The 22,304-nt window shown below is 33.8% G+C and overlaps 1 protein-coding gene across 4 annotated transcripts in view; it reads left to right on the forward strand.

The window, feature by feature from the left end:
- Positions 1-21,531, forward strand: part of LOC122397247 (PTB domain-containing engulfment adapter protein 1-like) — a 204,420-nt gene extending 182,889 nt beyond the window's left edge. For all 4 annotated transcript variants that reach the window (XM_043396289.1, XM_043396291.1, XM_043396288.1 and 1 more), the window contains exons 4-9: positions 4,583-4,765; positions 9,409-9,735; positions 10,743-10,957; positions 11,035-11,246; positions 19,748-19,974; positions 20,047-21,531. In XM_043396289.1, coding sequence (XP_043252224.1) covers positions 4,583-4,765; positions 9,409-9,735; positions 10,743-10,957; positions 11,035-11,246; positions 19,748-19,974; positions 20,047-20,121 — 1,239 coding nt within the window. In that variant the 3' untranslated portion in view covers positions 20,122-21,531. The remainder of the gene's footprint in view (positions 1-4,582; positions 4,766-9,408; positions 9,736-10,742; positions 10,958-11,034; positions 11,247-19,747; positions 19,975-20,046) is intronic.
- Positions 21,532-22,304: the final 773 nt, after the last annotated feature.

Genomic DNA, 22,304 nt, shown 5'->3' on the forward strand with positions numbered 1-22,304 from the left:
GTCACTTGTGTAAAAAAAAATATAATTTGACCACGTTTTTTCATACAGATATGTACTTAATCAAAGAAACATTAAAAGATCAGGTTTTCTTTATTCAACCTCGTTGCGCATGTTCCAACTGTTTATTTATTCTTTATAAGTATACCTTTCTTGCATCATTTTAAATCGCTTACTTTGGTCGCAGAAAATTTTCTTTTTCTCGGATAAGAAGAATGCGTTCGAAAAAATTTGAAAACCTTCACGCTACAAGGTTAGCGATTCGTTTATCGCGATTCGAACTAAATTTAGAAAACTGAACTGCATTCTGTGACATGGCTATAAATACCAAAGATAGGACGGTTGAATCGATCAATGTATCAAAATACTAATTGCATGTATCGCGTTCATCCGATGGACGTTAGTGTCTGCCTTGACCATTGATCTCGGTGCCATGACACGCATCGTCTCTTCGCTGTTCGTGTAATTATTATGGAGCAATAGTTCATGATCATGTGCCGACGAATGAAAGGAAAAAGGTGGGATCGACAATGAAACAGAGAGACGCAATTTATGCCAATCGTTTGTAGAAAATATAAAGAATATGCTCCTTCTAGGAACGTAGAAGTGTTCACGCAGTAACTACACGAACTGATATCATATTCTTTGTGGCTACAGAACGCCACGTGCGAAAAAGTGGTGAAGAAGAAAAAAGGTGGCGCCACTTGGTTGCGTGCTTGTTGCCGCGCGAATATGAATTCCTCAACATCGTTATCCTAGATTTGTGTTGGCTTGTTTAACACGTTGACTGCCATGTCTGTTTCTCAAGTTGAGGAACGTCCTCGACATTTTCATAAATTTTAATGTAAAAAATAAGAATGTTCAATAGTTTGACGGTGTACTTTTGATTGTATAGCATTCCAAATAGTACTGTTCAAGTATTTGAGAAAAGACTGCAAGCATCGGTGACCATTTCAATACTTGAAAAAACTTAAGTATTCTTACTTAATTGTAGTATTATATTTTAATAATAAAGCCGATGAGATTTGGGTAAGCTTACATAAAGTTAAGATTAATCATGATAATTCTAGAAATTAAAACAAAAAATATCTATTCATTTAAATAACTTCGGGTGGTTTGATATTAGTGAAAGTTTTCTGGTAAATTAGTAAAAGTTAAAGAACGATTTAAAATTGTCAAGTTTTAATTTAGAATAAGACGGTTTTGTGTAAAAACCTTTATACGTAATACAAGTATAATTCTTATAATTAACATATAAGTTTTTAACTTGTTACATTATTGTTACGCAAACTTGATCAAATATTCAAGCTACTTGTATAATCAAATACCTGACTAGGTTTGAAAAGATGAATTTTAAAACATAATAATGATACAAGGCACTAATAGTTTCAAAATGAGTAATGAAAGTAAAATGACGATAATGATTAGACGAAAATAAGAAAATTGTTAATAACAATAAATACACATAACAGTTCTAATTATATGAATAAAGGCTTTGCTATTTTTGTATACATATAAACAAATATTTATTTAATCATTTTTATTTTATTCGTTTACTGATTTTAGAAAGTTTGTAACAAAAGCTAGTAATGTTGATCGTAATGATACTTAATATGTTTTCTGAACTGTATTCTACGGTAAAATAATTTAGAACGCATGAAATCTTCATAGTTGTATTACATTTGTCTGTTTCACTAAATAAAATCTCAAAGTCTACGAGATATTATACAGGATGTTCAGCCATCCTGGGAAAAATTTTAATGGGAGATTCTAGAGGCCAAAATAACACGGAAATCAAGAATATCAAATTTGTTGATCGAGGCTTCGTTAAAAAGTTATTAACGTTTAAAGTTCCGCCATTACTGAATTTTTTTCTAAAAAGTAGGTAGGATTTCGGGGGTAGGTCTATTCACCGAAAATTATTGCAATTGACCCCCGCAACCGAAAATAATTTTTCCAGAACGATTTGAAATTTTTCAATTTTTTCGAAAAGTTTTACATCTTTCCGAATTTTTTTCTCGAAAATGCGTAAAATTTCGGGGGTGTGTCTATTCATACAAAATGATTGTAATTGACCCCCTCAACTAAAAATAATTTTTCCGTGAATGATTTGAAATTTTTTAATTTTGTCGAAAAGTTTTATATATTCCCGAATTTTTTTCTCGAAAGTGGGTAGGATTTCAAGGGTATGTGTATTCACCAAACATGGTTGTAATTGTGTCCCACAACCGAAAATAATTTTTCCAGAACGATTTGAAATTTTTAAATTTTGTCGAAAAGTTTTATATCTTCCCAAATTTTTTTCTCGAAAGTGCGTAGGATTTTGGGGGTACGTGTATTGGCCAAAAATGATTGCAATTGACCCCCGCAACTAAACCTTATTTTTTCAAAACGATTTGAAATTTTTTTTTGCTCGCGAAAAATTTAAGCACGTAGCCCCCTTTGTCGGTTTATGTTAAAAATTTGTTTTTCATTTTTAATAAATTTGTTTGACGCTCTGCAGAAAAGTTGTCTAATACTTTATTGTAGATATCCATGGGCTCTGATTAAGAAAAAAATTTAAATGAGATACCTTTACCATTGTAGGAGTTATGGCTGTTTGAATATTGGACGATTTTTATGGGGTGTTTCTCATTTTACGCGGTGAAGGCACAATTTTTCGAATATTTTTGGAATTTCCACGTGTTCCTCCCCAAAATACGCGTTGTTTGCATTTTGAAACAGTAAAATCGCCCAATTCGTTCAGGAGTTATGATGTTTCAAAAATTCGCATAAAATTTCGGGAACCATTTCGGATTATATTTTCGGTAAAGAATTTTTTTCTCGAAAGTGGGTAGGATTTTGAAGGTATGTCTATGCATACAAAATGATTGTAATTGACGCCTGTATATAAAAATAATTTTTTCAGGGCGATTTGATGTGTTTTGATTTTGTCGAAAAATTTCTCACCTTCCCAAATTTTTTTCTCGAAAGTGGGTAGGATTTCGGGGGTAGGTCTATTCACCGAAAATTATTGCAATTAACCCCCGCAATCGAAAATAATTTTTCCAGAATGATTTGAATATTTTTAATTGAATTTTTTAATAACTTTTTAATGAAGCCTTAGTCAAGAAATGGTTATTCTTTATTTTCGTCTTAATTTGGCCTGTAGAATCTCCCATTGAAATTTTTTAATGAAATTATATTTAAAATCTGTAAGACGAGAGACATCACCCAAGTGTCATACTCCAATTTGTATAAAAATTAGTATACCGACAAAGCATTGAAAAATATTAGCTATTTATATTCATAAATAATATAATAATATTGATATTCATATTCAGGAACTGTTTTTCACTCCGAATTTTGGTGTTGGAAAACACATTTCCTCAAGTATCTCGGAAACTAATAAAAACAGATAAATATTTTAAATGTAAGAAATGTATGATTATGGGCAATAAAATGGTGCAAATGAAAATATCTCCAAGTCATAGATGAAATCATTATTTTCGATTAAATGATTTTTTCAACAAATATTTTTCATGAAACAGGGTTTTTTTAGCTGACAATTGATTAAATTAATCAACAGGTTATGGCGCATTAAGTTTCATATTTTTCCCAATTTTTTATTTTTTGTGATAATGAAAAAGTACATAATTTACAAAATCAGTAAGACAGCAAAGATAAAGTGTATTTATAACATAAGAGATAAAATTAAAACTATTTCTACTTTTATTGCCGCTACACAACTAAAGAATACAATAAAAAAATGTTAGAAAGCGCGTAATAAAATGTTTAAACGTTCATGGCGGGACATTTGAACACCCGCTGTGGCAAAGTAATATCGTAACATGAAATACGAAATATCTCGCGAAACATTGCATTTCCAATGGTTATGACTCAACACTTTTTCATGCAGAAAGATGAGAAGAATCGATTTACGTAAACTAAAAAAGTCTTCATTTAGAAAAAGACAACTTATCCCAGTTTCTAGAATCATTCTGCATAAGAATTAGACTCGAATTATCGTATGGATCTTCAATATTTTATGCATACTGTAATTTAATTAAATTTGTATAAATATTTATGAAATATACATATGTATCTAGTTCTATACGTATAAAAAGACACTATTTACCGAGCAGAACAATGAAATACAGATCTTTTTGAAAAGCGAATTTTCATTTTGGTTTTTTTTATACAAAATCTGATTCTTGTACGAATCTCTTTAAATCGTGATAAATACGGAATTAAAGCTAAGATTTAAAAAATTAAAGTTTCGTTGATAAATGTAGAAGAAGAAATACTTTGTATAACCTTAAAGTTGAGAAAATTGATCTGATTTGACACGAATCGTGGGATGAAAAAAGTCAAAATTCATGTTGAATGTTTCAATTAGTTTAAAAATTTCAGGGAATAATAAAATTGTAAAAATTATAGAAATAGTGTTCGAACGATGCTTGAAACCTTTGTATGCGTCCTCTTACGAATTAATTAATATTTATTTCCTTCGTTCGGATACCCTCATCTTGTTTTTCTTATCAGTTGTCGACTATGTGTACTTTGAATTGTTATTATAATATAATTTATACGCAAAATGTTTCAGTACTTGGGCAGCACGGAAGTGGATCAGCCAAAGGGCATCGAGGTGGTGAAGGAGGCGATTTGCAAGCTAAAATTCAATCAACAATTACGGAAGAGCGAAGGGACCAAAACTCCAAAAGTAGAGCTGACCATAAGCATCGATGGAGTTGCTATTCAAGAGCCGAAAACAAAGACATCGCCAAAGGTACGAATAATCTTTTACCTCTATAATCAGGAACGAACTAATAGGTGTAGAAAATATAAAGAATATGAGCCGTTTATTTTGAAAGTGGCCTAAGTATTTATCTACAAATCGAGATATTTAAAGGTTTGCGTTTCAATGAATTTAAAAGTATTCGTGTAGGATACTAACGAGTCATACTGCTTAAGTGTATCTAAGGGTGTTAAATTTATAGTTCCTATTAAAATAGTGGCAATTATTAAGCGAATAATATGCGTTTCCTTATCAAGAATGGAGTTAGGCCACTTTCAAAATTAACAACCAGATTCATTATAAAATTTGAACGTGGCCAAGTCCATTCGACATAATTTAAGATGCTTCAAATTGAAAAAAAACAATACTGAATTTATTTTACATATCTTTAAAACACTTTGGAAACATAATTTATGCCATTCTAAACATTTCTTAACTACATAACGTACAAAATAACAAACATAAATTTATTACGAAACAATTTACTACTCGTCTACATTTTGTGCGTGTGAAAGGGATTTGAAGAAATTGTGATGTTCCGGTGGTATATATCGTAATAGGTCAGTTATGTCCTTGAATTTTGCTGTTGTAATTTGTTTGATATTTTTATACAGTGGTGTCGATACAATATTTTCAAACTTTCTTGGTCTACCCCGACGTGGTAATAAATTCAGGACTTTAAAATTTTCATTCTCATTCATTGATGTTTTATAGAAAATTTTAGGTATATTCGATTCGTCTAATTCAATACATTATTGATATGCATTTCATTATCTGCGGAAATTCGTTATTTTTTTATAAACTTGTCGTAAAGTTACAGTAAAAAAGTAAGGTTAAGTATATTTTGACAAGTCCACAGGTGGAAACAAGTGACTGTCGTTGCTCTGTTCAAAATGCTAGGTAGTCAAATGCTAATTTGTTAAACATTTATCGAATGAAATTTCTACTATTTCTGCTAATATTTCATTGAATAAATCACCATTTTTCTATTAGGTACATTTACTAAATACATAATGGCTCAGGCATTCGATGAAGTTACTCTTCTTAAAAATATAAAATATCGATAGTATTATATGTTATAAAAAAGATTAAAAAATGTGTAGCATGCCTCCGAGTGGTTTCAATTTAATTCGTGTAAGCATCGGTAATGGGATCTTCAAAACCGACGCTGTGATTAATTTTCAAGCGACCTCTGTGATATTTTCTATGACAAAATGTTGATTCATCGATCTCGACAATCTACTCTACTCTTCCAATTGCTGAGCAGTATTTTTATTTAATTTTAGTTATATAATAATATGACATTGCTCGTAATTATATGTTAGTATATATGTTAATTTTAAAACATCTATAGCTGAGTTTGTTTTTAGAAAACCATGTTCTTTGCTTTGCAAATATCTTTATATTACGATGTCTTTTACGTTTAGTTTGATCGACAGATCCTGGAATAGTTATCCTGCATTGCCAATTTTCATAACATTTCCACATTGCAGATAGTACAAGAAACAGAAGAAAAGCAGAAATTGTTTCAGTAATCACTTGTTTCAACTGTCATTTCTGATTTTCTTCTGTTTCTTGTACTTTGTGAATTTTGTTCAACCGTGCTATAAAAATGACCGAATTAGTAGTTCCAGAAGCGTGGACCTTATTTAAATTGCACGAATTTTGTAAAAATAAAGAAGCTTTATTAAAATTTTTGTAAGATAAAAAGTTGATTGCCAAAAATCTTAATTGTCCACTGTGTGGAAAGACCCTGTGATAGACCCTAGATCTGGGTTAGGTCTGGATTAGATCTGAGTGAGATCTGAGTTAGGTCTGGGTTAGGTCTGGATTAGATCTGAATTAGATCTGGGTTAGGTCTGGTTTAGGTCTGGGTTAGGTCTGGGTTAGTTAATAATCCAAATTATCTTAACCCTTTGCACTCCTATGTCGAGTGTGATTCGACATCAATTTTGATCTCAGGAGCACCTTCGTCAAGTCTCACTCGACATTCTTTCAAGTCCAAACCAAACAGATATCATACACTTGGAAATTACAAAATACAACAACAGTGTAAATAAAACACTTATTTTAACAGGTAAATTTCAAATAAAACACTTAAAAGCATTGTTCGTCAAGTCCCATTCGACATTTTTTCGAGTCCAAACCAAACAGATATCATACATTTGGATATTACAAAATACAACAACAGTGTAAATAAAACACTTATTTTAACAGGTAAATTTCAAATAAAACACTTAAAAGCATTGTTCGTCAAGTCCCATTCGACATTTTTTCGAGTCCAAACCAAATCATACACTTGGAAATTACAAAATACAACAACAATGTAAATGAGACCTAACCCAGACCTAACCCAGACCTAACCCAGATCTAATCCAGATCTAATCCAGACCTAACCCAGACATAATCCAGACATAACCCAGACCTAACCCAGACCTATTGATAAATTGCAGTTTCTCAATAAGCTAAAGTAGTACTTGTTATTCGAATCTTTATGCAGTGATACTTGTTCTAACAAGTTGTTTATTTTATTTCTGCGCCCTAAATTCATAATATTATAACATAATATTAAACATTAATTTTAAACAAATTTCTTTACACATTAGTTAGTCTTTCACAATGCAGTCATTTTAACTGCTTTTGGGCAATATAGGTATATACTAAGTTTCAGTCTTTCTAGTGTTAATTGTCCACAGTGTGGAAACGTAATGAAATTAGACAATGAAAATTGGCGTTGTAGGAAAACAATTGCAGCATCTCTTAGTGCTTGCAAACGAAAGCGAACTTGTGATGTAAAAATATGTGTAAAACGTGGAACGTGGTTTTCAAAAACAAAGCTTTCTTATGAAATGGTATTAAAATTAACTTACATGTTAGTCCATAATTTTGATCAATATCAGATTGTACGAGAATTACAATTGAATAAAAATACTGTTTCTCGATGGAATTATTTTGTAAAACAAGTTATGGCTGATTGGCTACAACATTCATGCGAAGTACTTGGCGGACCAGGCAAAATAGTAGAAATAGACGAATCTAAGTTCGGACGAAGAAAATATCACAGAGGTCATCGTGTAGAGGGACAATGGGTTTTTGGAGGAATAGAAAGAGGAAGTGGAAAAATATTCCTGGTGCCTGTTGAAAGTAGGGACACAGAGTCCCTGCTTTCAATAATTAAACAATGGGTGTTGCCTGGCACAACAATTATTTCAGATTGTTGGAAAGCCTATAACATCTTAGAGAAAGATGGGTACAAACATCTTACCGTAAATCACAGCTTACATTTCAAAGACCCAGAAACAGGCGCTCATACAAATACGATAGAAACTACGTGGAGGAATAGTAAACACTTTTTGCCTGAATATTGTCTGTTAGTATTTGTAATTTTGCACGTTTTTTAATATTTTCTGTAACATATAATACCATAAAATTTTCTATTTTTAGCAAAAAGGATAATTTCATTGGGTATTTAAGCCACTATGTATTTTACAAATTTTCCAAGCAAGGAAAGGATGTATTTAACCAGCTATTAAAAGAAATTGCAGAAATTTCATTCGATTCTACAGAAAACCAAAATATACCAGATCTAGATGATAATGAAATTTAATAATAAAAAAAGTTAATCCAACGCACTGCATACAATAGTAATTTATTATATTCTCTACCCGTACATACTGTTTGGGGGGGGGGCAACATTTTTTGCTCTTGCTGCATGCACTGTCTCCCTGCAAGTACTGTCTGAGTTGGTCTGAAACTTTTCGAAAAAATTAAAAAATTTCAAATCATTCTCGGAAAAATTATTTTTAGTTGAGGGGGTCAGTTACAATCATTTTTGGTGAATACACATACCCTTGAAATCCCACCCACTTTCGAGAAAAAAAATCGGGAAGATGTATAACTTAGCGACAAATTTAAAAAATTTCAAATCGTTCTGGAAAAATTATTTTCGGTTGCGGGACACAATTACAATCATTTTTGGTGAATACAAAAACCCTTGAAATCCCACCCACTTTCGAGAAAAAAAATCGGGAAGATGTAAAACTTTGCGACAAATTTAAAAAATTTCAAATCATTCACGGAAAAATTATTTTTAGTTGCGGGACACAATTACAATCATTTTTGGTGAATACAAAAACCCTTGAAATACTACCCACTTTCGAGAAAAAAATTCGGGAATATGTAAAACTTTTCGACAGAATTAAAAAATTTCAAATCATTCACGAAAAAATTATTTTTAGTTGAGGGGGTCAATTACAATCGTTTTTTGTGAATACACACACCCCCGAAATTTCAAGCATTTTCGAGAAAAAAATTCATTACTGAAAATATACCGTGTGGCCGAAAATGTTTCTACAACTTTTTAACGAAGCCCCAATGAACAAATTAGTATCCATGATTTTCGTCTTATTTTGGCCTCTAGAATCTCCCATGGAAATTTTTCCCAGAAATGACCGAACACCCTGTATAACAAGGAAGTATTTTCGTTAATAATTCAAAAACGAAGCCCCATCCGACATTTTTGCAAAGGAAATTGTTGTTTAGAATCGTCTCACCTACCCCCCATTTCCGGTTCTTACACTATTTACGGTACACCCTGTATATGACCGATTGTAAGTCAACGTTTTCTTTTTCAGCGGATTATGCACCAGTACCCGTTACACAGAATATCGTACTGCGCCGACGACAAAGGCGAGAAGAAGTTCTTCAGCTTCATCGCGAAAGAGGAAGATGCAGAGAGGCACACGTGCTTCGTGTTCGTTAGCGATAAACTGGCCGAGGAGATTACGCTGACCATCGGCCAAGCTTTCGATTTGGCGTACAGGCGGTTCTTGGAGACATCTGGGAAAGATTTAGAGGCGCAGAGGCGATGTATGGTTCTGCAACAGAAAATAAAGCGACTGGAACACGAAAACAACGTGTATCGTCAGCGGCTACAGGACATGGCTGCTATCAAAGGATCGGTCAGTGCAAAAGACTATAATCGGTAGAAGCAGTCTACACAGTATGTCGGGAAAATAACGAAACTTTTTAAATTAAAAGAAGAAAATTATTTTAATATAGATATACACACTTTACTGTCACACTTTAGCGTAAACACCCTGTATTTAACCCTTAAATAGTATACTTGAGGCATCCGTGACACCAAGCGAGCAAAATCAGTTACCAAATTGTTTCCATTCGTAATACTATTCCCTGCATCGCTGTATCTTCATCATTTCATAGGATTTACTCAATGTCTAAGGCGTGTGCCAGCAATGTGCACTGCTCTTAACCCTTTGCACTCCGAATTATATTTCAATTTTGTTACCAGCAACTCCCCAACGCCTTTAAGTGTTTTATTTGATATTTACAATATTGATTCAAGTGTACGATATCTCTTTGGTTTGGACTTGAAAGAATGCCGAGTGGGACTTGACGAAGGTGCTCCTGAGATAAAAATTGATGTCGAATCACACTCGACATAGGAGTGCAAAGGGTTAATTTACTCGTATGTTATCATGTGTTGGTAATCGAGAAAAAATGAAAACTGTTATTTCAATAGAGAGTCGAACTGGTCATATAAGAAATTTACTCAATTCAATAATAAGAGTGATTTGATTATTGAAAATTTCCCAAGCAGTCAAAATGACTTCTTTTTTGGGCAATATAGGTATAACACATATACCGGAAATGAAGGAGGGGAGAGGTAACTACAATTATTAATAAACGCATTTATATGTTGTACAAAAAGTCACAAAATTCTAAGAAATTGTGTCCTTATATACATAATTGTTTTTCTAATTGAAATTAAAAAGCAGTCAAAATTACTTCCTTGGGCAATCTAGTGTTAATAAATATTTTTCTTTAACTTCTAGAATTATAATTATTCTTGACTTAATTTAATTTATTTAAATCTTATCCATTTTATTATCAAAATATAATTAAGTACGAGTAAGTAATCAAGTTTTCTTGGACGATCCTGTTTTAGGCTGATGTATCGGCTTACTTGTCCCAACACAATCTTCCGGATATCCTACACGTGCCTGGTGCATCGAATGAAACTACACAAGTAAACGGGACTAGTAACAAGCCTTCTGTTGGCACGAACAACGACAGCAATGGAAACACACCCAATGGATCACAACAACCACCGCCAGTTCCTCCAAGAAGTTTCGAGAAGACATTCGATGATAACTTTATGGCGTACGTAGACACTAATGTGTCTCAATAAACTGATATTTTCCAAGATATTCAATAACAGAATCATGTTACACGAACAGAAGCGAGCCTGCCCCGAAGCCGTCGGTTGGTACCAAATTGGAGGGACTTCTGATGGACGAATTCGAGGAAGATTTTAATCCGAGGGCGTTCGAGAGCGCAGTGAATGGCATCGCGAATCATCAAACGAATCACAGTTCTCTTCTGAATGGTCAAATATCCTCGAACTCGAACTTCTTCTCACAAAGCAACGGCACAAGTCCTCCTCCATTGTGTTAGTTGTTTCGCTAGTTATTAAATTTGTCGTCTCATATATACAGTATGCGACAAGAAGATAGCACACCTTGTGACTTAAGTAAAAATTGTATACAGTGACTTAAGATCGCAGACTGTAAGAGTATAGAGACATACATATATAGTGTAATGTTTCTTTATTTGATGCATAGCAACAATTAGTAGTGTTCAGTAAATTAAATAAAATTTGAGGTTACGTATGAAACTTAGCTGCCAGTAAAAATCGTACAGAGGAAACAAGATACAGTTTTAGAATAATATATAATAAAAATTGTATATATTAATATTTAGTTAACCAAATGCATTTTGATTGCACCGCCATCGTTGAGGAATTGCTTTCACTAAATTCTCACAAAATTCAGGTGTTATTTTCGACCATTCTTGCAAAGCTTTTCTAAGGCTTTCCTTGTTTGTATTATAATCTTACTTTTTTGTTCAGATTGTTTCAAATATGTTTTATGAAAAACTTTAGGGTAGCTACACAATAGCCAACTCTTCGCTACATAAGAATTGTGATCGTTGTAAAATTTTAAATCGTTTAAAATTCCCATTTTTCCTTAATTTAACTTTTAAACTTGATTAACTATAATTTTGGAGCATTAATCCTCGGATCATCCTTAATTCTTCTTATCAGACCTCTTTTTTTAATTTATTCACTACATAGTCTTCTTCTTTCTATCGTTTTATTATACATTGAACCGTGCTTCTACTTCGATTAATAATTTCACTAATTTCGTTATAATTTTTTCTGTTTTTATAGTGATAAATAACTAATTCACGCTACGCTACTGTAGTTTGTCGCATTGTAAGTCTTTTATTGATAAACAACGCATATAACAATCAGAATGCTGCTAAATCAGCTGGATTAAATCGTTGCTAAGCATTGTTACAAAACAATTGGGGATTCACCAGATTTCCAGTGTTACCAACAGTACGATTTTTACTGGCAGCTAAGTTTCATACGTAACCTCAAAGGGTATAGCCGAATAAGGGGGTAAAATGTGACATACGATGGATCCATCGATAGAGCATCAAGAAAAAACGTTCTGTGCCAAATTTTAACCCTCTATCTTGTTTGGAAGGGTAGTTATTGAGAAAATTCGGATTAACGAATTTCTGCCTATTTCCCCTACTTTAATCGAGTAGAAAAATTATGAAAAAAATCTGGTGCATTGTGGTTATTGAGATACGTGTTTGAGAATTTTTTCCGATTTTTCCATTCCAAATCCTAGGTGTGAAAAATTGAAAACGCAAAAAAACACAGAAAAATACGGATTTCGTATCGAAGCTTTCGAGACACTAGATTTCTATAATTACTGTAAATGCGTATTGTCATTGGTTATCTCCCTGAATTTTTTCAGAGTTTTTGGTAGGGTGCGCCATAGTAGGAAAAATGAAAAACCGATTTTTTCGAGGTTTTTCGCGTGAAAAAGCATCTTATACTTTGAATTTTTGTATTCTCTTTAATAGATAACTATATTGTATGGTTTTAATCATTTCTATGTTGAGCAGAACATTGTATACAAGAAGAAAAGTAAAAATAAGTCACGAAATAGAAATTGCTATGCGCGATATATTAAGAAGTATTAACGGTATTTCCAAGAGCTGCGATGGTGCAGTAAGTAAGACGCTTGACTGTGAGACTGCTGCAAACTTTTTGACGCGCGTTCACGCCCTGCTAAAGTACATTTTTTTTTATTATATTAATTTTGTTTTTTTTTTTTCAATTTCTAACTAAACGACAGTGAAAAACTTATTTGTTTATTAATATTTAAAAAATATTTTCACCCAAAATATACGTTCATATTCTTTTTATTGAAAAATCTTCTTGCGGTAGGTACTGAAATTTTTGGACGAAATTAAACAATTTCCAATCATACTAAAAAAATTATATTTAGTTACAAGGATCGATTACAAGCATTTTAAGTGAATAGACATATCCCCGAAATCCTACGCGCTTTCGAGAAAATAATTCTTTACCGAAAATCTAATGTGAGGCTTCCTTGAAATTTCATGCGAATCTTTAAAATGTCATAACTTCTGAACGTATTGAAGGATTTTAATGTTTGAAGCGGCAAATAACGCGTATTTTGGTGAAGAATATGTAGGCGTTATAACGATAGTGAAAAAGTTGTTCCTTAATCCCGTAAAGTTAGAAAAACCCCATAAAAATGGTCCAATTCTCAAACGGCCATAACTCCTACAATAGTGAACATATTTCAATGAAAATTTTTTCTAAAGTATAGCTCGTCGGTGCCTATAAAAAAGTATTAAACATTTTTTCTGTAGAGCGTGAAACAAATTTATTAAAAATGAAAAACAATTTTTTAAGAAAAATCAACCAGGCGGTAGGTGTCTAAATTTTTCGACGAAAAAAAAATTTCAAATCGTTTTGAAAAAATTATTTCTAGCTAAGGGGGTCAATTACAATTATTTTTTGTGAATAGACATACCCCCGAAATCCTACACAGTTTCGAAGAAAAATTCAAATAAATATATCGCGCATAGAACTTTTTTTTTTGCTTTTCTTCTTGTATACACTGTTATGCTCAACATAGAAATGTTTAAAGCCATACAATATAGTTATCTATTAAAGAGAATACAAAAATTCAAAGTATAAGATGCTTTTCACGCGAAAAACGTCGAAAAAATCGGATTTTCATTTTTCCTACTACGGCGCACCCTATCAAAAAATCTGAAAAAATTCAGAGAGATAACCAATGTCAATATACATTTACAGTAATTATAGAAATCTAGTGTCTCGAAAGCTTCGATACGAAATCCGTATTTTTCTGCGTTTTTTTGCGTTTTCAATTTTTCACACCTAGGATTTGGAATCGAAAAATCGGAAAAAATTCTGAAACACGTATCTCGATAACCACAATGCACCAGATTTTTTTCATAATTTTTCTACTCGATTAAATAGGGGAAATAGGCAGAAATTCGTTAATCCGAATTTTCTCAATAACTACCCATCCAAACAAGATAGAGGGTTAAAATTTGGCACAGAACGTTTTTTCTTGATGCTCTATCGATGGATCCATCGTATGTCACATTTGATTCAAGGGCACATTTCACCCCCTTATTCGGCTATACCCTTTTATTTCATTTACTGAATACAGCGAATACTCGATAAATGTCCCCAAGAGCTGGTTCCGTAAGTGATACATTTTTATCCCCACCACTAGGGGGATCCCCCTTGAACCAGTGAGGCGAAGCGTAACCGGAGACGTAGCGGCTTTCTTTAAATATCTTAAAAAATAAGGGATAAGAAACATTGCAATTTCATTCTCACCTTAATATATTTAAGTTTTCCTATGAAGACGAAAGATGTTCTATTTCCGCTGTTAAACGGTTAGCTCTCAATAGATGGTATTTTAAACGCAGTAACTTATATTTTATTTGTTCTTTCGGCGATTGTACGTTGTGTTCGTTTTCACTATCATCGTTCTCACTTTCATTGTCACTGTGCTGCTCGCTATCGTTGTCACTGTCCGCGTCACTTTCTGTAACTTTTTCCTCTTCTGCACGGCACCTATTCAGAAAAATAATGGCTTCCTCTTGCGAAATTTGCCCATCGCCGATCACAGACAGTACATCTTCCAAACCGTCTTCTTCGCTCTCGTTTGAAAAATAGTTCCGTACGTGGGAAGGAGATGGAATTATTCTGTTCCAGCTATGCCGTATATTTTCCGGCGTAACTTCCGCCCATGCGTGCACCAAAATATCTACGCAGTCTTTTATGTTATAACGGGCATAAAATTCATTAACCCCGCCCTCGTATGTTAAAATCGAGCGGCACATTTCTTTCCGAAACATTCGTTTCGTTTTCGATATCACTCCTTGATCCATTGGTTGCAGGAGGGACGTGGTGTTCGGTGGAAGATATTTTAACAGAAAGAGGTCTCCGTCGTGCTCGGACGATGAGAGTCGATGAGCTGTGCGATTGTCAACCAATAGTATCACTTTCCCAGCGATGTCTCTCCTCAGTTGGAATTCGCGGACGCTGGGCTTAAAATGATTTTCAAACCAATCTTGGAACATTGTACGGTCTACCCAAGCATTTTTTTGCGACTTGTAACAGACCGGAAGTCTGTGCAGCGAGTGCTTCAACGCTCTTGGTTTTTTATATTTATGCACCACCAATGGCTTAATTTTATTAGTTCCAGTGACATTGGCACACAAACCGATGGTAATTCGGTCTTTCTTCATTTTTAAGCCAGCTACACTTTTTGTTGGAAGCGCTTTCCAAAACAGCCCGCTCTCGTCCATGTTATAAATATTTTCGATGCTGATGCCCTGCTCTTCTATAAACTGCCGAAACTGTTGTTTAAAAATTTCTGCCGCATTTCTATCAGCACTGGCTTTTTCACCACACGCACTCGCTAACCGTATGTTATGGCGTCGTTTAAAATTTGTCACCCACGACATGCTCACTTTAAAGTTGGAGGACGTTCCGCTATTCTGCTGTAATTCTACAGCTTTCTCCCGTATAAGCGTATCGCTTATTCGTTCGCCAATAGCTGTTCTTTCACCGAACCACGTGAACAATTGTTCTTCGAGTTCAGGGTACATTGCTTCCTTTATTCGTTGTCGTTTTTGCTGCCTTTTACCCGTCGCGGCAAATTGTTGTATGCGAATTTCGTTCTTTTTTATCCTCCGTACTGTTTGCGGATGTATTTGATACTTGGCAGCAACGATCCGTACAGGAAAAGTTTTCAAATCCTCCAGCGCTCGAAGGCGCTGTTCAATATTCAACGTCACTTTCTTAGTCGACATTTTCTACTTTCGTAAAACTTTATTCGCGCACGGGAACTCGGACGGAAACACGTATCTGGCAAGACTGAGAACCTTTCTTAAAACGTCCCTTCGGAACAGAAAGACGGAAAAACGAAACTGTGAAAATTACTTAGCGTAGGAAAAGTTTAGCAGAGCGAAAGTGAGCGATAGTATTTGATCACTTACGAAAGGGTGGAAACCGTTCCGTATGAAAATAGCTACCTCCCGTTCGATAAATGTAGCCAGCACCTCGATGCGGTCGTTCTTTGATATTTCCGTGCATAGAAAAGGACAGCGCAAGAAGGATAAATAAAGAGAGAAAGACTCGCGAGTACAATATTTAATTCGATATTATGCTACAAAATATTGACCGATTTATATCGCGTTTAGCGAAATTTTTATTAACAAAAAGTAAACAAATAAAAAACTTTCTTCTGTGCAATAAAGATATTTAAAGAAAGCCGCTACGTCTCCGGTTACACTTCGCCTCACTGGTTCAAGGGGGATCCCCCTAGTGGTGGGGATAAAAATGTATCATTTATGGAACAGCTCTTGAGGACATTTATCGAGTTTTCACTGTATTGTTGTTATGTATCAAATAAAGAAACATTACACTATATGTCTCCATACGAGTTTCAATAATTTTGTACAATTTTCATGTTTTATTGACAAAAATATCGGCTGGAACCCGTTAGGTGTACGATTTTAAGTGACAGTCACTGTATGTAGTCGAGTTTAAAGTTTTTCTATTTCAGTTGACTCTGTAAGTCGTAGAAAGTAACATTACATCGTGTAATTTGTCTAAAACATTTGCAGTATTTATCTAAAACATTAAGCGTGACTGACCGTGGTAAAAAATTATGTGACGAAGAAATAAAAACAATTAAAGCATTAACCTTTTGCACTCCAAATTATATTTCAATTTAAACAAACAGAGGAACAAATAAAGTCAATTGAATATCTGTTTTATTTACAGTATTGCTGTATTTTGTAATTTTCAAGTGTATGTCTTTGATTTGGATTTGAAAAAAGGTCAAATGGGACAAAGAAGCTCCTCAGATGAAAACTGATGTCGAGTTACACTCGACATAGGAGTGCGAAGGGTTAAGACAAGAAATTTTGTCAATCTGCTGAAGAATCGAAGAAAATATGGAGAAAAGAAGAGTACAGGTAGACAGCGAGCAATAACAACTCGCAAAGAATGTGCAATTCTTAATTCTACCTCTAGAGCAAGGCAGATTGCTGCCGTAGCTGGTGTAAGTGCTAATATAAGAAATGTGCAACGTATTCAACGAACCAAACATTTAAAACGGAAGAAATTAGTTTAAAAACCACCATTAATTAGACAACGTAGAGAAGCTCGATTACAATTTGCGGAGAATCATATGCACTGCAGAAAGAAATGGCGAACAGTTATTTTTACCAACGAGAAACGTTTTAATTTGGATGGACCAGATGGGGCAAGGTATTATTTCCACGATCTCAGGAAGGAAGAACAGATTTTATGTTTATAATCTGCTGAAGAATCGAAGAAAATATGGAAAAAAGAAGAATACAGGTAGACAGAGAGCAATAACAACTCGTGAAGAATGTGCAATTCTGAGAGCAGCTTCTAATACTATCTCTAGAGCAAGGCAGATTGCTGCCGTAGCTGGTGTAAGTGCTAATATAAGAAATGTGCAACGTATTCAACGAACCAAACATTTAAAACGAAAGAAATTAGTTTAAAAACCACCATTAATTAGACAACGTAGAGAAGCTCGATTACAATTTGCGGAGAATCATATCCACTGCAGAATGAAATGGCGAACAGTTATTTTTACCAACGAGAAACGTTTTAATTTGGATGGACCAGATGGGGCAAGGTATTATTTCCACGATCTCAGGAAGGAAGAACAGATTTTATGTTTATAATCTGCTGAAGAATCGAACAAAATATGGAAAAAAGAAGAGTACAGGTAGACAGCGAGCAATAACAACTCGCGAAGAATGTGCAATTCTGAGAGCAGCTTCTAATTCTATCTCTAGAGCAAGGCAGATTGCTGCCGAAGCTGGTGTAAGTGCTAATATAAGAAATGTGCAACGTATTCAACGAACCAAACATTTAAAACGGAAGAAATTAGTTTAAAAACCACCATTAATTAGACAACGTAGAGAAGCTCGATTACAATTTGCGGAGAATCATATCCACTGGAGAAAGAAATGGCGAACAGTTATTTTTACCAACGAGAAACGTTTTAATTTGGATGGATCAGATGGGGCAAGGTATTATTTCTATGATCTCAGGAAGGAAGAACAGATTTTATGTTTATAATCTGCTGAAGAATCGAAGAAAATATGGAAAAAAGAAGAGTACAGGTAGACAGAGAGCAATAACAACTCGCGAAGAATGTGCAATTCTGAGAGCAGCTTCTAATTCTATCTCTAGAGCAAGGCAGATTGCTGCCGTAGCTGGTGTAAGTGCTAATATAAGAAATGTGCAACGTATTCAACGAACCAAACATTTAAAACGAAAGAAATTAGTTTAAAAACCACCCTTAATTAGACAACGTAGAGAAGCTCGATTACAATTTGCGGAGAATCATATGCACTGCAGAAAGAAATGGCGAACAGTTATTTTTACCAACGAGAAACGTTTTAATTTGGATGGACCAGATGGGGCAAGGTATTATTTCCACGATCTCAGGAAGGAAGAACAGATTTTATGTTTATAATCTGCTGAAGAATCGAAGAAAATATGGAAAAAAGAAGAGTACAGGTAGACAGAGAGCAATAACAACTCGCGAAGAATGTGCAATTCTGAGAGCAGCTTCTAATTCTATCTCTAGAGCAAGGCAGATTGCTGCCGTAGCTGGTGTAAGTGCTAATATAAGAAATGTGCAACGTATTCAACGAACCAAACATTTAAAACGAAAGAAATTAGTTTAAAAACCACCATTAATTAGACAACGTAGAGAAGCTCGATTACAATTTGCGGAGAATCATATCCACTGGAGAAAGAAATGGCGAACAGTTATTTTTACCAACGAGAAACGTTTTAATATGGATGGACCAGATGGGGCAAGGTATTATTTCTACGATCTCAGGAAGGAAGAACAGATTTTAAGTCGTAACCAAATGGGTGGAGGAGGAGTCGTGCTGTGGTCAGCAATTGGGCATTACGACGAAGCAGAAATTGTGTTTATAAATAGAACGCTAAATATGAGTATGTGCAACTTATCGATGAACAAATAAATAAGTAGGCGATTGCACTTATTGGGTGAACAGTTCATTTTTCAGCAGGATTACGTAAAAAGTAGTAATATACAAACTTTAGTTTGGCCAGCCCGTTCTCCTGAGATTAATATACTTGAAAACTGTTGCGCACAATTGGCTAGAGCTGCGTACGCTAAGTGGAAACAATTTCAAACTGTTACGGAATTAAGGGAACGTATAATACAAAATTGGAATACAATAACCTGAAAATATAAAAGGTGTTCGACCAACTCTGCGAAAAATTTTAATGGGGGATAACTTTTTAACGAAGCCTCCACAATAAAGGAGGACACACGAATTAGAAATAACATCAGCGAAGTATATTCTACGTTACAGCAAAGTGTGCTATCATTTTGTCGCTCTGAGCATATAAAGCGTAGTAAAATAATCTTTTAAAATGAAGGAAATGGTATAATCATTTCGTTGCATTCTGTAATATTTTTTTAGTGGCTCCACCGCCAAAGGCGAAGGACTCCAGACGTCAGAATGGTGTGAAGGAGGATTTATTCGGCAGCATTCCTTTCAATCCCACGCCATCAGTGAACAACAAAAACGAGTTTAACGATCCGTTCGAGATGGGTGAATTTGGGGCCACAACGACAATCTCTAATCCCAGCCAGCAGGAGCTTGAAAACGCTATTGGTCTCTTAGATAAAAAGCTGCTTGAAATGAAGGTACAGTTTGCGTGTTGACGCAAGCCCAGAACATATTTGAAATTTTTAATTGTTGGAACGTTGATGTTTCAGGACGGTTTCAGCAGAGGTCTTTCAATCGACACGGATGACTTTTCATTGGAGAGCTTGGATCCCCTGCGGAATTGAAACATTTTCTTTGAAACGGATAGGAAAGGAAACAACTAATTGTCCATTATAGTTATGTTCTCTAGAGAACATAAGAGTCCAGGAAACGAATAGGCAAATTAGGAACTACATTTATACAAAGCCAAAATTAGTCAATTATTATTATTATTATTATGCTAATCTTATATTTATCGTGATGTCTGATATTTGTCACACGCCTACTAAATATCAATAGTAGCTTAAGCCTCGAATGCCGAATGGTGCAGAGATTATTCATTAACGAAAAGCACGGGAAAACGAATGGTATTGATACTTGTATAGTTCTTTTATCAATACTGTTTGTTTGTTGTTGTTGTTTTTTTTAAAAAGGAAAATTCAGTTATTTAAACGGGGATATGAACAGAAGGAAGAATTTGTTCTCGATGATCAGGAGTAACTACAATCTCGTTCGTGGAAGTCTTCGTATTCTTCATTTTAACTACTAGATTTATGAAAGAAGGAACCTATAGTTGCTGTCCTATTTATCAGCGCTTAGAAATCTTATGGTATAGGTGTTGAGAACAAGCAGGCACACCGAAACTATTATCAATTGCAGTGAACTACGCAAGATTCATCATACCGGCGTATATATACATAACTTTCCTAAGAATATGGAAATTATTATTATTCCAAGCAATCATTTTAATCGTAATAAAGCGGCTATCGCATATTTTTTTAACGAAAAGTGTCTGAAGGCGATATTGACAATAATTTGTCTCTATTACCGTGAGGTTCAATTAAGAGAAATTAATAATATATTTTTATGCGGAATGTAATCTAGCTTTAAGGTCGTTACGTCTGTGCATTTTTCTGCGTCACGAATTAATAGAAGAAAAAGGAATTTGGAGCATCGACTAAAGTAGGGATAGATACTGTTACTACTAATGGATGAATTGAATACACTTAATTAATTTTGAACGTAAATTTATATTTTTAAATTACATTCGGTCGTCTACTTTTCTCTGATCGCTGTTCCACTTTCTACGGTAATACAAGAAAAATGTAAACTTACGTCGATGTTACGTAAAATTTTAGCCGCAGGTTTTTACAAGCATTTATGCGCGCAAGGGTTAATACAATCTTTAGGATCGTGCAAGCTTATGTTTGATGTAATAAGAGGAAGATTATTAATTGTGTACATATGAAATGCTGTTTTATTATTGTTGCTCTATTGTTTAAGCATTACCGTTAAGAATATAATGCGTGAATATTGTAACCAAGAAATACGTTTTATTTCACACCATATACCACATACAGGTGACCCTTACAGAATATCTAAAGAAGGGCTCGAGACGTAAATTACTATTTACAAGTGTCTTTAAAGAAATTTTACTTCATTTAGTAAATGTTATATGCATTTTTATCCTGGAAACATTCTTGCAATGTAGAACATTACATTTCGGGGAAAACGATCGAAGTTTCAAACAGTTGTGTAATTAAATTGCATTTTATAATTTAGTTTTTGATTTCGATATTATCGTATTCGTTATCGTGTTGTGTTAAACATGCTTTATATTAAAAATATATTTATGATACGAAATTGATCATTTGCTGCTTGATAAAATAATAAAATATTTATTTTAAAAATTGACCATTTCTATATATCATTCAAATTAGTTTGATATGTTAGAAATTGCCAGAAATGGCCGAATCGAGAATGGAAATTGGAATGGAAAATCTGATTATATTTCTCGATAATTTTTTCATTAGTAGAATATTCCAAAATTTATATTTTTGACGTAATATTGATAACATTTATCAAAACCATGAAAATAAAATTAATGAATTTACTTATTTAATACCAAAATTTTACAAAATAAAACATTATTTATTTGTTTTAAAATAGTATTTTAAAAAGTATAATACGTCTAATAATCGTTTTCTTTTTTATGATAAAATCTGTAGCTAGAAATAAATTATTGTAGATAAGGTGTTCTTTTTCCAGTGAGCTCAAAAATATGGAATTCTTTTGTTAAAGTTTGGAATTTATCTCCGGGATCGATGCTAAATTCTTATTGGCTCCAATGTTATTAATAGGATTTGACAAATTTTAATATATTCATTGCTTGGATCATTCTTCATGTAATCTAAATTTATTTCAGTTGATATTTTTTTCAATTGAATTCCTTGCTCATAAATGAATCATAGCCACCATAGTATTCTAT

This window comes from Colletes gigas, unplaced genomic scaffold, assembly GCF_013123115.1.
Source record: "Colletes gigas isolate AHSC1104 unplaced genomic scaffold, ASM1312311v1 Colletes_gigas_Sc00009, whole genome shotgun sequence".
NCBI classification, from domain to species: Eukaryota; Metazoa; Arthropoda; class Insecta; order Hymenoptera; family Colletidae; genus Colletes; species Colletes gigas.